The sequence below is a fragment of the Sphaeramia orbicularis genome, chromosome 12 (assembly GCF_902148855.1).
Source record: "Sphaeramia orbicularis chromosome 12, fSphaOr1.1, whole genome shotgun sequence".
Lineage (NCBI taxonomy): Eukaryota > Metazoa > Chordata > Actinopteri > Kurtiformes > Apogonidae > Sphaeramia > Sphaeramia orbicularis.
In genome coordinates, this window is record NC_043968.1 from 45,853,894 (window position 1) to 45,869,015 (window position 15,122).

Here is a 15,122-nt window from a genome sequence, read left to right on the forward strand (position 1 = left end):
ACTGAACTGCCACACACAAGAGACATTTTAACAACTTCAACTCTGATATTTTCTGTATTTTCAGTCAGTCTGGCCATTTTGATTTTTACTCCATCCCATAATTAAAAAGTAAAACATTGCACACAAATCCACAAATTCATAAGATGATTTTTTTAGATGCTCAAACCACATTTGATTGTGTGTAAAAGCTCATGCAAGTTGTGATGTGAGTGATGCTCATGCAACACATTTACGCAGATTTAAACGTATTTATCAGACGAAAAAGTGAAAATGTATCATAAAACATGTTATGTACAAACAAAACAAAAAAATAACATTTATCACAGTCTACACAACAACAAACAGGATTGTCACAGTAGCCTGTATTTACAGCAGCACACAAAGCATATTCAGTTCATGAACTGCAGGTGTTTAAACCAGTTTTTGACGATGAACTGTGATGCAATATTTAAACAATTTCCAATTTCCGATTTTGCAAATTAATGATCCTGAAAAATGTAAAATTTATGCCTCGTTAATTTCAAGTAATTTCTTTTCAAACAAGTTACTTGGCCGGACATTAGGAAAAGAGGGGATAACAATATAAAGCCAGTGGTTATTAATTACATCTTATTACCTCATTACACTGATAAACCAGAGCTTCAAGAAGACAGGATTTCTAAAACCCCATTAAGGTGATAATATGCCAGTGTCGATTATCAATCAGTCAGTTATCCTATTTCATGGTTCCAGATTCAGAAATATGACAATGTCTCTTTTATTTATTTATTTATTTATTTATTTTTTCTGCTGTGACTTCCCTATGTAGGAGAACCTATGGTGGTGGCTAAAAATGTGAAGAACAAATAACGTTAGAGAGCCACTGTTTGGTTTGTCCATCCTGGGCTACTGTTTAAGAATGAGAATGTAACATGGTAGACTTCATCCACAGGGACCCGTTCTCTATGTGGATATAAACAGCTGATATGAGGAAAAAAAAAAAAACAAACTATACTTATTCTTACATTAATAAAGACATGATTATGAATCTCTAAGTACATTTTCGCAATTAGGACTCCTTAAAGCCTTAAAATAAAATCAGATTATATCCTTTAAATACATTGAAAATAAATGAAAGGCAATAGTAGCAGCCCTGCTTACATGACAACTGACTGCCTCCATCCTCACTTTCAACAACAACAAAAAAAGATCCCTGATTAAAATTTTTTGTTTTATTCATTTCTGGTCTTGCTTAAGGTGAAATTAACACAGTCTATATCCCAGCTTGTCACACACTGATGTGTAGCTAGGATGCAGTTTTTATTGTCACAACATGTAAATCAAATTCTGGTGTTTCTGTAATGCATCTTAAGGCTGGATGGTTCATAAAAATCATACAATGGACAAAAAGAGGAAAAAATGCTACAAAGCTCCATGCAGCCCCTGCTTCTGTATTTTACAGTAACAATGAGATGATTCTCGTTTGGAGCGAATATGCACTAATGAATATTTTATGACTTTGTTCCTACAGCAAATAACTAAAAAAGGAACTAAACCCTGTATATTTCTGACGTATTTATATTCCAAAGTATATTTCACTGACATATTATCATCTTTTAAACCCACCAGCGCCTTGTATTTCCACATCCAGTGGAAACAGGAAGCAAACTGTATCATCATAATGGAGTTTCATTTGTGTCCACCTGATGAAGTCCAGTATCCCATCTCCTTTTAGCTCTAGTTTGACCCCCCACCAACTCCTAGCTCTGGTACTTACTGAGTATACATTATGGATTGCAGGTATTTTAAAGTTAAAAAAAATGACAGAAAGAGAAAATATTATTTGAAAGGACTGGTAATGCATTTCTTGATGAACATCTTCTTCACTTCTTTAATCCTGTTTGTCTTCTGATTCCTGTTTTCTCAGTTTGGGGGTCGACTTGGCGACAAAACTCACACAGACGCTTCAGTTTTCACACACACTCACAAAAACGCATTAGCTGTGGACACGCAAACACACACAAGACACACAGCAATTGTACGGCAGCTTTTGGTCGAACATTTGCTGGGTGTTTGGCGACACAATGCTGCAAAACATGCAATATTTCATAATAAACGTTTAGTTCGGCAATGAAGTGACATTTTTTATGATGCATATGTGTATGTTTGCGTGTTTGTGTGTGTGTTTTTCCTGCAGACTAGGACTGTCCATTCCCAGATTATTGTTTAGTCTTACTTTTTCAGTTTCAGTGAACGGACAAACACAAAAAGAGAAAGAAATAATGTTGTGTACACGGTGACCACCTTCTTGTGCATTAATGTCCATCTTGTTTTTTCAATGTTGTTGCTACATTTACTGCCACACAGTTTGATCATCAGTCTCCTTGTGTATCTGTTTGCATTTAGGTTTTTGTCACCTGTCTTCTTCTTCTTTTCATACTAGAACTCCTGTGAGGGTCTGGATTTTTATTTCTGTGATGCTGATTAAAAAAATCCAGAGTAGCTCAAAAGTTTTTTCACTCACAGAATATTTGTACATCACCACATGTGAGTGTTCATATGCTGTAATGCTGAGTTATTCCTGTTTCTTATTTTTTATTTGTCCTCTGATTTGTCTAAATATTTAATACATGATCAGAGATGCATCGGTTTTCTTGAGCTGAGTTATTGTTTGTTTATTCCCTTTGATAGACTTTGACTCTGCTACAGTTGTGTCACCTCTGAAATTCACTTTACATTCAGTCAAAGAAGTCCTGTACATCACATTACAGGCAGACAGTCAGAGGACTTGATTTAGTTATGCTTCGATTCAGTCTGACAGATATACAGATGTTTAAAACATAGTTTCACGCATACTGTGCTAATGTGATGTATGTGTTGTATGCGTTGGGATTGTAGCTTGTCATTTAATGACTCCATTTCTAAGCTAACAGTAGCTAGTTTTGTACATTGTTTCTGCTGTAATGCAGCAGAGGAAAGGCATTGAAGAAATCCGGACCAACTATGAAGTAAAAAAAAAACCAAAACAAAACATAAATATGTACCGAATATAGTTGATGAACTCAGGCGAGTGTCTGACAGTTTGTAAAACCCTTATTCATCACCAGATGATGTCAACATGTTTGACTTTTGGCAGGTGAGTGAGTAAGACTTCTTGTGTGTCCATTTAGTGACGTGGAACAACAAATGCCACTGAGTGTTGTGTCTCACTCGTCCCTCTTCCCTCCTCCTCATCCTCCTTAGTGCCTCCGACCGCCACCAGGGCCTGTGTTGAGTCACATGACTGTTTTTCTGCATCCTCATCGTACACTAAATCTAGCGGATCCAACCTGGATCTGCTCCCAGGTCGTCTTCCTCTGCTCACACTTACGACCACAGCCCCACAGGTGCGTTTGGCCAGTGCAGCCAGCTCCTCTCGTGCATGTGGATTGAAGAGGAGATACAGCAGAGGGTTGATACAGGCAGGAAGTGGCGCCACAAGCAGTAGCACTGCCTTTGCTGCATCTGGTCCAGCAGCCGGGAGGTGTAGCAGGGAGGAGAAGGAGAGGAAGGCTACAGGGAGGTAGAGGAGGCAGTCAGAGAAGAGCAACCAAGCCACGTGTCGGGTCAGTGCTGCATCCTCTTCAGAGGTGGGTGGGGTTTTGTTGGCTCGACAATAGAGGCGTGTGTAGGCGAAGGTCATGATGAGGAAACACAACGAATCTAGGAGAACCAGGAAGACAGAGAAGGCTACAGACGAAGAGGAGGAAGATGAAGGCAGCAGCAAACAGAGGGAAGTGCTACTGTGTCCAGTCACCAGGGGGGGCAGAGTAATAGCTAGGCCCAGCAAAAAACACAAAAAGATGGCCAGTCGGACAAAGAGAGCCAATGAGGAGCCACCTGGAAAAAGACAAGAGTTAAATCAGACACAGCCAACAGATAGTGTTTGATGTTTGAAGTGTGCTCCACCTCCTCACCGTTCTGTCCTTCATCTTTGTGGTGGCGTGCTGTGGCGGCCAGGCATCGCTCCAGAGCTGCGACAGTGAGGAGAAAGAGGCCGGTCTGGGATGCAAACACGCACAGGAAGCCACTGAGTCTGCACAGGAAGCTGCTTTCCCAGGCCGCACCATACCTACAGCACACATGGACAAAGGTATGGACTGGGCATTTTCCCCATGACTTTAAAGCCTGCTACATATTCCATAAGAACAGAGACGTTTCTTAACACTCCCACTGCAGCGTTAAAAGAATGATGCAATTTTTTTCTCGCTGCCCCAATGTAGGAGTTGTCAAAGCTTGGTTTCAACATACCATCCAGGCAAAACTTTTTTCTCGTGAACTATTGTGTGATTGGGCAGAAATTTGAAGCAAGCGTGCTTAATGCAGAGTCGGAGGACGTAACACATGAAATGTCCTGGCCAGAATGAATTTGTTCTTGTTCTTGCCACTTTGAGAAAAGGAACAAAATTCTCTGTTCTTGCGAAATATGTGGCAGGCTTTATATTGATATTTCTTAGGTGTGTGATTATTTTTTTGCACTGATGTACAAGATAGGCTAGTCATTATGTAAGACTATTATCGGCCAAAAAAGAAGAAAAAGAACTAGAAGAAGGAAAAATTTGCTTTAGTCACACCAAAGCTTTTATGGTCCACTACAGTCATAAGAAGTTAACTCAAAAATGTCCCGATATTCCAAAGATTTTTGAATTCCTAGAGTCACTTCTATCACAACAGTCTCCATAATCTCAAGAGTTCCCCATACCAAATTGTTCTCTATGTGTGGAGCGTTTTTGGTCTGGTGTTATACCTCCAAAAGCTGCCAAATGTCCAGGCATCCACAGCTGCTAACCAGCCACTCCACACTCCCATCAGGCCATTCACCAGGGCCAGCAGGCCAATCAGCAGCTTCGGGGGCATGACCGAGGTGGCGGGGGATAAGAAGACTGACAGGGCAACAAGACAATTACTGATGAGTGAGAGCGATGCAATGAGCCACACCCCTCCTCGGATCAGCCAACTGCCAAGAAGATGGAGGCACGGTCGGAATGGCCCTGCAAGACATTTAAAGCAGACGTTTCACATTTTATAATTCATCACCATTCTAAGACATTTATTGAATTTAACTGAAGGTCATAGTTTAGTCCAGTAGGTTAAGTCCACATCTGACTGTACCTGGTGCAGGGCTACAGTGGACAGAATGCTGAGGTTTGGGTTCATCATCAAACTCCATCAGAAGATCCTCCCAGTCCTGATCTACTGCAGAAATATCACAAATCCATTTTTAAGGCCTTTCACACATACTGCTGCAGTGGAAAAAAGAGAACAACAAACTACAGTATGTTCCATCTACATAGTTAAAAATCATTGCACCATTGGAACATAGCTAAATATTTACAAGAAATCCTCTGGGTAAAAAATAAAAAGAAAGAAAAGAAGAAGAGAAAAGAAAAGAAAAGAAAAGAAAAGAAAAGAAAAGAAAAGAAAAGAAAAGAAAAGAAAAGAAAAGAAAAGAAAAGAAAAGAAAGAAAAGAAAAAAAAGAAATCTTCTTGGTTTTTCAAACATTGCTTGTTGTCTTATAGAGAAACTGATGGTTAGATCTGCGACTCCAACATATATTAATACACGGCAAGCACAGCCTGAGTCTAAGTGACTCCAGTTTTCCATTTAGCACTCTCATCAGCCCCAAATTTTAATTTGTTCAATACTTATACTTATTGGGGGGGGGGGGGGGGGGGTGTTTCAGCACTGTGCCCTATTTGTACTGTGTTTTATTCTGTTTTCATTTATTTGATCAAATCAAATTTTATTTATTTTTATTCTTATTATGATTTTATCTCATATTTTAGCACTGCACACTGTATGTAGGAGAGCCAAGTACAATTTTCCATCGTAAGGGACAATAAAGATACAGTCTATTCTATTCTACACCAAGTGCTCAAGCTGTAAAGACAACAATCTACACACTTACTTCAAACATTTACAATGTAAGTGTAAACTGTGTCACAGTAATGCAGCTTAGTAGTGACTGTCACCAAATACAAAACAACAAAAAAGGGGAGCGAGTCGATTCTGAGCTACTGTAAAAACATGGTGGTGCAGATTGTCGAGTCTCTCCATCTGTAGATATAAATGCCTCATCCTAAGGTAAGAGAAACTCATTGATTATACACTAATAAAAATATAATTATGCATATTACATTCCATCCCTGCTGCTTGATCTTTCACCTTTAGATAAGTTGTACTGTTTCCCTTCACATGATATCTATTTTAGTGCTATCATGTTTACACTGGAAACAACAGAGGCATGATTATCTATACTGCTGCTCTTATTATGATGCGATTCTGATGTTAAACCTTGGCTGGAGAGGAAGACACTGTCTCGCCCAGAGGAATCAGCTGCTCCTCCGAACACCTCCTCTCTCTCCCAGGAAGAACCTCCTCGTCTTTCACAGGAGACAAAGGCACAGCACTGGAAAGCGTAAGGCAGCTCCATCACTCTGTGCACAAATACAAACACACATTTTATTTATAGTTATTTATGGATGTTCCTTTGTCTAAATAAAGCTCTGATAAATCAGCTTTATTACACCTTTAATTCAGTGGATTCTCCTTTTAAATGTCGTTCCATAGAGGGGAGATTAGATTTGAGGACTGTGTGTTTCTGACATCTAAACACCGTTGATGTTGATTCAAAATTCTTCCAGTTAAAGGTCCGGTGTTTGGACTGTGAGCGTAATTCTAGAGATTTATTTTCTGGTTAAGTGGAAGAAAATGAGGGTTTATTCTGACATTTTCACAACCACCATAAACACTGAGGTCAAAAGCACAGTGAGGTCTGTGTCAGTCCCAGTTTACACTCTACGAGGTGAATGCAAGGCTGTTGGTGATGTCAGCCCCCCTCCGGCGGCTGTGTTGGTCATATTTTGTTTGGTATTTCATATTTCAGTTATGGTAAGTGAGCCATGGATTGTCTTCTTTTAAATATGTTTTCATTGTTTAGGTCCATATGCATCAGTTCACCTGACTCGTGGTAGGTTCTCTCTGGGTATCAGTTCCATCAGCTCATCATTTCCAGCCAATCGCAGATGGGTTAAACTCTGCAAGCTCATTAGAGGCAAAGACGACAGCTGATTGGACGACAAGTCACTGCAGACAGGACAATTCATCAAGTTAGAAGCTAGAAGAAGATTTTGGAGGCATTTTTGCATCTATTAGAGATAATGCACACAAAGGAGAGAGAAATTTAAGATGGGAAGGAGAGAGAGAGAGAGAATCAAACCCAGGTTGCAGTGATCAGTACTTGGGATGTGCTCCACCAGGTGAGCCATTGGAGCCCTAACCTTTAGATGGTTTAATTTAGCTAATAACACAGTCCCTTTTACATACCTAAAATTAACTGTAGCTGACACTCATGAGTTGTAGGTCTTTTCTTATGCACTGGATAACACTCAGAATAAAAGGGAAAAAAGATGACCCTGACCTGCTGCAGAAACACGACACCACCACATGGCAGACTCAGAATGTCAACCCACTCACTGTATAACCATAAATGACCCATTGAGAGGTAATGAAAACACAGTGGTTCTAACTTTTTTATACTATACCATAATGAAAACACATATCTATACTACAGACATGAAAAAAAGGACTGAATTTAATGTATTTGCACAAAACCTACTCTTCATTTGCTATTTTAGGTGTCACTGTGTTTCTGTTTCTTCTAAAAGGTCTTGCAAATTAGGGATTTGACCAAAGACATCCCACCGTATAATGACACTGTGAAATGGTGAATGGAAGAGGAGCTAAAACTGTATGATGATGAAGAAGGTATAAGCTGTATTAGCACCTACTGATTACTGAAAATATAAAATATTGGTGCTTGCAAACCTGCCATTTTTAAATAGCCAACCTCCATTACTCACTGTTTTTTTTTTTTCATAGTTATTTACATTATATTGACTTATATGGTATCACAGATGGTCTGGTAACACACAAAACCTTTTCACGGTCCAGTGTGGTACAGACTTTTTTCACAAAAACAAAACTTGATGTTGAATCAAAGATGATGCCAGTTTCATGTGGTGCCACTAGGATGAGCAACTACACTGAGGGGATACTTTATATGCACCGACAAACCCAGTACAATCTACCAAAAGCAAGCGGAGTCAAGGTGAGCTGGTACCATTAAGTAGGAAAGCCTGAGGACCATGAACACGGATGAGGGATCCTACACCGTATCCCACACCTGAGATTCTGTCCTCCATGGGATGCCAGGCAGCAGGGGGCATAATTGTCCCCTGTTGTTTGGCAAACCTGGATAAAACAGCTGACAATGACACATCACAGTAACATCAAGTGACCCTTCTGAGGAAGGTTACAGGTTGTAGCTGAAACATGTCAAGGTAAAAATCAACTTTTTCAATATATATGACAAAAAGAAAAGGAAATCTTTATATGTTTAAGTAGGATAACACTGTATAAGAAGAGAAAACAAGGACTATCAAGGCCTCCAGGGGAAAGTAATACATCTCACACTACCCCACAGATAACCCAGGCAATGTCTTGAAGTCATCATGCTCTTGGATGAGACAGTGAAACTCGCTAAGTTTGGCTGAATCTATAATGTTCATCATCACTGTTGGAAACTCTGTTAGTAAACAGCAGCAGCAGCGACAAAAGGAAACCAGAAAGAAGCAGAGGAGCATTTTGTTTTGTTTTGCACTGTTCCTGTGAATAATCTATACTTATTTTGTGTTTGGTTGAATAGTTTCTGATTACTCACAGTTTGGACAAGGCAGGAAGAGCAGAGAAAGAGTTTGGCTTCACAGATGACACTCTGTTCCAGGATAAATCACTGCAGAAAAAAAGGAGCGAGAATCAAACCAGCAACCTTTCATTTACATATCGATAGATTTCCACGTCGGTGTTTCGGTCACATAATCTCTAGGTGCTGACCTGATACTTGCTGATTAGCGCAAATTATAATCCTTAGGATCTCATGTAACAGCAGGTCTTTGTCTCTAATCCCCAGCTCAGAGAGTGTTTGTGTAATACATAATTCTATAATAGGATAAAGAATTAAGTCGTAATGCTCATAAAGGAATCACTGTGAAGAAATGGAGGTAAAATCTGAATAATATTGTCATTATTATTCTGTTATATTATGGCACAAAATTTGAATATCACTGTCTGTCCAACTATTTTCAGTTTCCTTCCTCATTTCAGTGTCAAACTCCTTCTGCATGTATTTCATGTATCAGCATTACAAGCACTAGTATTAGTATTAGTGGTAGTATTTCTGCTTACATTCCTGAGATTGTGCCAAACTATGGCATCATACCTGTCCCATCAACAAGCAGACCACCTGGCTGAGCGAGTGTGTTTCCATTTGGAAGTATTTACAGAGGGCACCTTCGGATCACTGCTCAGGATCTGCAGGCTAATTAAAACTGGGTGTGTGTGCGTACTTACAGGGAGCACAGTGACATCAGACCATGGAAGGTGTTTTCCTCCAGTTCTTGTATTTCGTTATGGTGAAGATCGCTGGAACACACACATACATTAACAAAAATGTTTCCATTACATCACATTTATCAATCTATTGGTCAGAGTCATCTAATTGGTCAATAACACAGTGTGATGGTGCTAATTATTCCCATAATGCACAGCTGGCTATAGTTTATTAGTTGCCATGGTAACTGTCATGGTTAGATTGTAAGGCAGATTAGATAAACGTGTGTTAAAGGCTTTATAGGTTTGCATTTGTACAGTGAGAAAGTATTTATGGTACACTAAGTGTAAAATGAAAAATACATATATATTATTAAAATAAACTTAAACTTGCTCAAAAAACTAAATTAAAGCACAGAACTCACATCTTCTGAATGCTCTCACAGCCGGAGAAACTGGGAAGAGTCTGGATCTGATTATAGGAGAGATCACTGTGGACAGACAAAAGCCATCAGTTACTATAAAGTCAAAAATACACTGAACACACCACAGTGCAACATGTCAACAGCACGTCAATAGCGCAGAGTGAATGAATTGCTTATTTCTGTTTGAACTCACAGCAGTTCTAGGTTTGGAAGCTGCTCACAAACTGAACTGGGCAAAGACGTGATCTGAGCTCCGGTGATCGTCCTAAACATACAAAACAGACAGAAAGCAATGTTAGACCTGTTAAATCACATAATTCTATGTAAAGATGGAATATTTAAGTATCTTGTGTCTAGTAAGTCTTCCATGTGATGTGTTTAGGTTCATTGGAGATGTAATAGTTCATTATAGTCTGTTTTTTTAGATTTTGGTGTTTAAGATGTAAGTGTATTGTGGATTGATTGCACTTCAGGTAGGCTAAATGAGCTCTTTTTTTTTTGTACATTTTTAGGGTGCTTGATGTATTAAACCCTATTGTTTGTAGTATCTGACTTTGCAACACAATGTTAAAAAGTGGTTTTCAGTTACTAATAAGCATTGGTTATTGCTGAACTCATGTTTTGGCTCAGTCAAACCACTAAAACACTTCATTCATTTCTCAGAAGACTGGCAGCACAAACAGCGAGTATTACATAAATGATGAAGCTTGAATGAGTTTACATAAAAATCAGTTATTCATTAAGTAATGTCTTTTCACTCTTTCAGTACTAAAGTGCATGTAGCAAGAATGAATCAGAAAATAGCATCAGTTTTAATATCCAATATCTATATCTTTGCTTATCATATTTTACTTTTTACTTTGTTTTTTTTTTTATATTTAACTTCAGTGGCCTCTGAAACTATGCTTAACTGAATTCATTGATTTTGAAAAATGTGGTTGTTTAAAGGACAAGTTTGTAATAATTAGTGACATCTAACGTAAAGCTGTTGATTGCAACCATTTGAAGACCCCCCCACCCTCCCCTACAGTGGCCACAAACAAAATGGAAGTCGATTTTTAGCGTCACTGTTTTGCCCATTATGAAATTTTTTTGTTGATGTGATATTAACTCTTTCCCACATTCAGTCACAGTAGAGTGGCCGTAATACGCCTTAATGATGGATGGCAGCTGTTATAAAGCAGAAAGAGGAAGTCCAGAGCTTCATTAGACACAAGGCAACACAGCCAAAGGAGACTTGCTCCTTCTGTAGATGTAAACAGCTCATTCTTATTGTGATTACCTAATGAATACATAATTATGAACAATATATTACATTTCTACAATTAGATCCTAAATCTTACATACAGGACTTTAAAAGCATTTTAGGCCAAAACAGGGAAAAGTGATTCACAGTTTGGTTAAGAAAGTCTTCTCTTTTTGTGACTGAAGAGATTTAATCATCGTTATTTCAGCATGTTATTAACCACAAAACAAGAACTAAAAGTTCGATTTGATGTGTCCATTATCCTCGCCTCTTAATCTGTTCATGCTGTACTCTGACCAAAATGTGTTTTGTTTGGGTACAACCTTAACCTCTGGCCTAAACTGTCTTACTTAATCCTTGCGTAGAAGTGATTGTTTGTGCCAAATTTTGCAACATTCTGTCAAACTGTTCCTGAGATCTTGAGGAACAGCGTACATTTGTGGTGATGTAGAAGAATCAGGTCATTATCTGTTCAGTTCTGCCACTGCTTTGTTTCAAATGGAATTAATTTTTTCCAAACAAGTCTGGAAAAACACCTGAAATGTATGATAAAGAAAATGTCAAAGTATGCACATAATAGATTTTGTTGAGCTTGTTCAGACTATATTTAAGTAAAGCAGCTCTTTCATATTCATCACTTCCTGGTTTTAGTTTTTATTATTGTAAACTTTAATAAAGGGTTACAGTAATAGGATAAAGTTTGGCGCTGAAAAGGAGTTTAGGTGCTTCTTATGCTTCAATTCTTTGCTGAAACAGGAAGTGGTGCAGAACGCTGGGAGGGATCATTCATAAGTGTAAACCAGTGAAATATCAGCGAGGCAGAAAGTTCAAGAATGTGTGAAGGTTTGTTTGGTTGGAGTTTTTATTTCCACCTATTGGTTCAGTGTGAGGTTACTGTTCCACACACACTGCCCTTCAGAAAAGGAAAAATACAAGAAAATAAACATTGTGAAGGTGTTTATTATGACAAGGAAAACTGAGTTACAACAGGGAAAAATGAGACTTTTGATTTGAGGCCGAGCTGCAGAAAAATAAATTTACAGTCCATCAGATAGAATAATAACTGCAGCGTATTAATGACATCAGTTTGATTTGAGGTTCAGCTCTCAAAACACACACTGATGTCGAGTAAAACAGCAAACACACTCAGATATGAAACATTCCTGTGATTATGTGTGTGTGTTTCTTACAGGCTTTCCAGACTTTTGGTTCCCGTTAGATCTGGAAACTCTGTGAGATCTGCTGCTCCATTCAGAGACCTGAAAGACAGAGTTTGTGTTTGATTCAAACTGACAGAAGCAGATTTATGTCCTTCAAACACAAAAATATGAAACATTTTACTGGGTGTGTGTTCACAGCGTTTGCGTAGTTTTCATCTAATTCACTGAGACAGAAGGTAAGTAATGAAGGAGCATCTAGGATGGAGTTACACCATCATTTTAATGAGAAAAATGAGGTAAAAATAAAGCACCAGTTGTAGAGTGGTGAAAGATCAGAGCAAAGTAAATAACCCAATCAGTTAAAGAAGATAATGAAACAATTTCAATCAACTTGCATCAGACTATACACTGTAAAATGTAAGATTGGGGTGAATACAGACTAAAGCTTTTAACAAAGATGAAGTTGAATTGAGCTTATTTAATTCAGTTAAATTTTAACGTCTCAGTAGAAAAATGTAACCATAATACTCTGTAGACCGTAATAATTAAAGAATAACAATTATTTATTTTAGTCACTGATTTCCATCATATTTAATTAAAATTATTTTGTCAAAAAAAAAAAAAAAAAGGTTTAACATAAATTCATTGGATTGCATTAATTTATTATGAGAAATTTATTTATTTATTATTCATGTGTGGGAAAAACATGCATAATTTTAATTATTTTTTAAAAAGATGATTAAAATCTATTAAAATTGTCACCCTCTGAAATGTATGCAATATTGTAGTGGATCTAAAATCAAAACATTTAGTAAATCTATACACTTTGGTTGTGAAAACAAATTACTAAATATTTAGGTTGCATTAAAATATTTGAATAACATTTTATAACTTTCCTTAGTGTTAGATTATTGAGCTGATTAAAAAGTGAATTTTCCTTGGGGATCACGTTCATGTGTATCTGTAGTAATCTCAGGTATCCCTTTGTTGCCATAATTTGTACATGGCATATGACCATGTACAAATAACGTTAAATTTACATGTACAGTACATGTCCTGCATCTCAGGTGTATGTGTTTGAGTTCATTCTATGTGTGTCCCACAGTGTTCGTAGCTCTGGCAGGTTCTGAAAAGCCGAGCGCCCAACAGACTGGATCGGATTATCATAGAAAAATCTATAAAGAAAAACACAAACATCATTTTGAGTTTAGTAAATTCAGTAAAGCACACACACATACAACATTGCAGTTTAGTTCTAAATGTCATTTCCTTAGTAGTACAAAAACCTGTTGATATTATCAGAGTGGAGGTGTTATTGTGATACCCACATGGTGATCAGTGATGGGTTCCCTGTAAAGGCGTGCTCTGGAATGGACTGGATGTTGTTGCTATGGAAACCGCTAAACAGAAAACAGAACAGATTTTTTTTTATCCCTTCAACTATCAGTGGATTACTCTGATGTTCAGCAAAAATATGTAGACACAATAAGAGATATGCAACAATACGAGGGGGGGCTGAAAAGTTCATAGCCTGACTAAGAAGGAGTTATTGCACAGCAATGAAATTGTGCATACATTAAATTCAACCTTTCCTGGTACTAACTGCATGGTTTCCTTCCAGATAAACCCACACTGGATAAATAATTTAGGACTTTGAAAAGTAGTACCAGAGACATTTCATGAAAATGCTTGCTTTTCACCCCTCCCTTGTTCTCCCTCCCCCTCTTGGATTCAGCTTCCCAGTTCTGCACAGCTGATAAAGCTGGAGCATCATCCCCTATAGCAGGGGTGTCAAACTCAATTTCTTTCAGGAGCCACATTCAGCCCAATTCAATCTAAAGTGGGCTGAACCAGTAAAATAAAAGCATGATAGCCAGTAAATAATGACAACTACAAATTGTTTTAGTGCAAGAAAAATGACATTCAATTATGCTAATATTTACATTTACAAACTATCCAAACAAAAAGGATGTGAAAAACCTGAAAAAATGACATTTGTAAAGAAATATAAGTACAATCTTAGCAATATTTTGCCTCGACTTATCATTTATACATATGCATTACAGATCAGATCTACAAAGACACAAACATTTAGTAACAGGCAGAATATTATTAAAATTGCACTGAATTTTCTTTAGATATTTCAGGTTGTTCATATTTGTTCAGGTTATTCATATTTTATTGTTACAGGATAGTTTGTTAATGTAAATATTTTCATAATTTAATATCATTTTTTTTGCACTAAAATTTGAACTTGTCATTATTTAAAGGCTTAATGTTATTATTATTTTTTTTTTTTTTTTTTTTTTCTAAGTAATTTTTAAGTGGTTTTGTGGTCATCTTTGGGTGATTTTTAGGTGTTTTAGGGTGATTTTTGGTGGTTTTTGAGTAATTTTTAGGTGGTTTTAGGGTAATTTATGGATGACTTTGGGGGATTTTTGAGTAGTAACTTATCATTTCTACATGTGCATTGTGGGTCAGATCTACAAAGACACTAAACAGTAACAGGCAGAAAATAATTTAAATTGTGCTTAATTTTCTTTAAACATTTCAGGCTGTTCATATTTGTTCAGGTTATTCACATTTTATTGTTACAGGATAGTTTGTTAATGTAAACATTTTCATATTTTAATGTTTTTTTCACTAAATCAAAGAGAAAAAAATTGTGTTGTCATTATTTATAGGTTATTATGATATTATTTTTGAGTTTGATGCCTTAACTTGCACTTAGCAAATTCATCCCGTGGGCCGGATTGGAACCTTTGGTGGGCCAGTTTTGGCCCCCGGGCCACATGTTTGACACCTGTGCCCTATAGCAACCATGTCAGCATGAATGTCCTTGGGGGCTAACCCCTTTTTCTGCAGAAATTTGATAAGACCAC

At 37.5% G+C, this 15,122-nt stretch overlaps 1 protein-coding gene across 2 annotated transcripts in view; it reads right to left on the reverse strand.

The window, feature by feature from the left end:
* Nucleotides 1-787: 787 nt before the first annotated feature.
* LOC115430684 (leucine-rich repeat-containing G-protein coupled receptor 5-like) overlaps nucleotides 788-15,122 on the reverse strand; it is a 57,623-nt gene continuing 43,288 nt past the window's right edge. For both annotated transcript variants that reach the window (XM_030150834.1, XM_030150833.1), the window contains 13 exons: nucleotides 13,569-13,640; nucleotides 13,344-13,415; nucleotides 12,271-12,339; nucleotides 10,028-10,099; nucleotides 9,835-9,900; nucleotides 9,431-9,502; nucleotides 8,742-8,813; nucleotides 6,980-7,105; nucleotides 6,314-6,456; nucleotides 5,131-5,214; nucleotides 4,766-5,009; nucleotides 3,936-4,090; nucleotides 788-3,858 (listed from right to left, as the gene is read on the reverse strand). In XM_030150834.1, coding sequence (XP_030006694.1) covers nucleotides 3,146-3,858; nucleotides 3,936-4,090; nucleotides 4,766-5,009; nucleotides 5,131-5,214; nucleotides 6,314-6,456; nucleotides 6,980-7,105; nucleotides 8,742-8,813; nucleotides 9,431-9,502; nucleotides 9,835-9,900; nucleotides 10,028-10,099; nucleotides 12,271-12,339; nucleotides 13,344-13,415; nucleotides 13,569-13,640 — 1,960 coding nt within the window. In that variant the 3' untranslated portion in view covers nucleotides 788-3,145. The remainder of the gene's footprint in view (nucleotides 3,859-3,935; nucleotides 4,091-4,765; nucleotides 5,010-5,130; nucleotides 5,215-6,313; nucleotides 6,457-6,979; nucleotides 7,106-8,741; nucleotides 8,814-9,430; nucleotides 9,503-9,834; nucleotides 9,901-10,027; nucleotides 10,100-12,270; nucleotides 12,340-13,343; nucleotides 13,416-13,568; nucleotides 13,641-15,122) is intronic.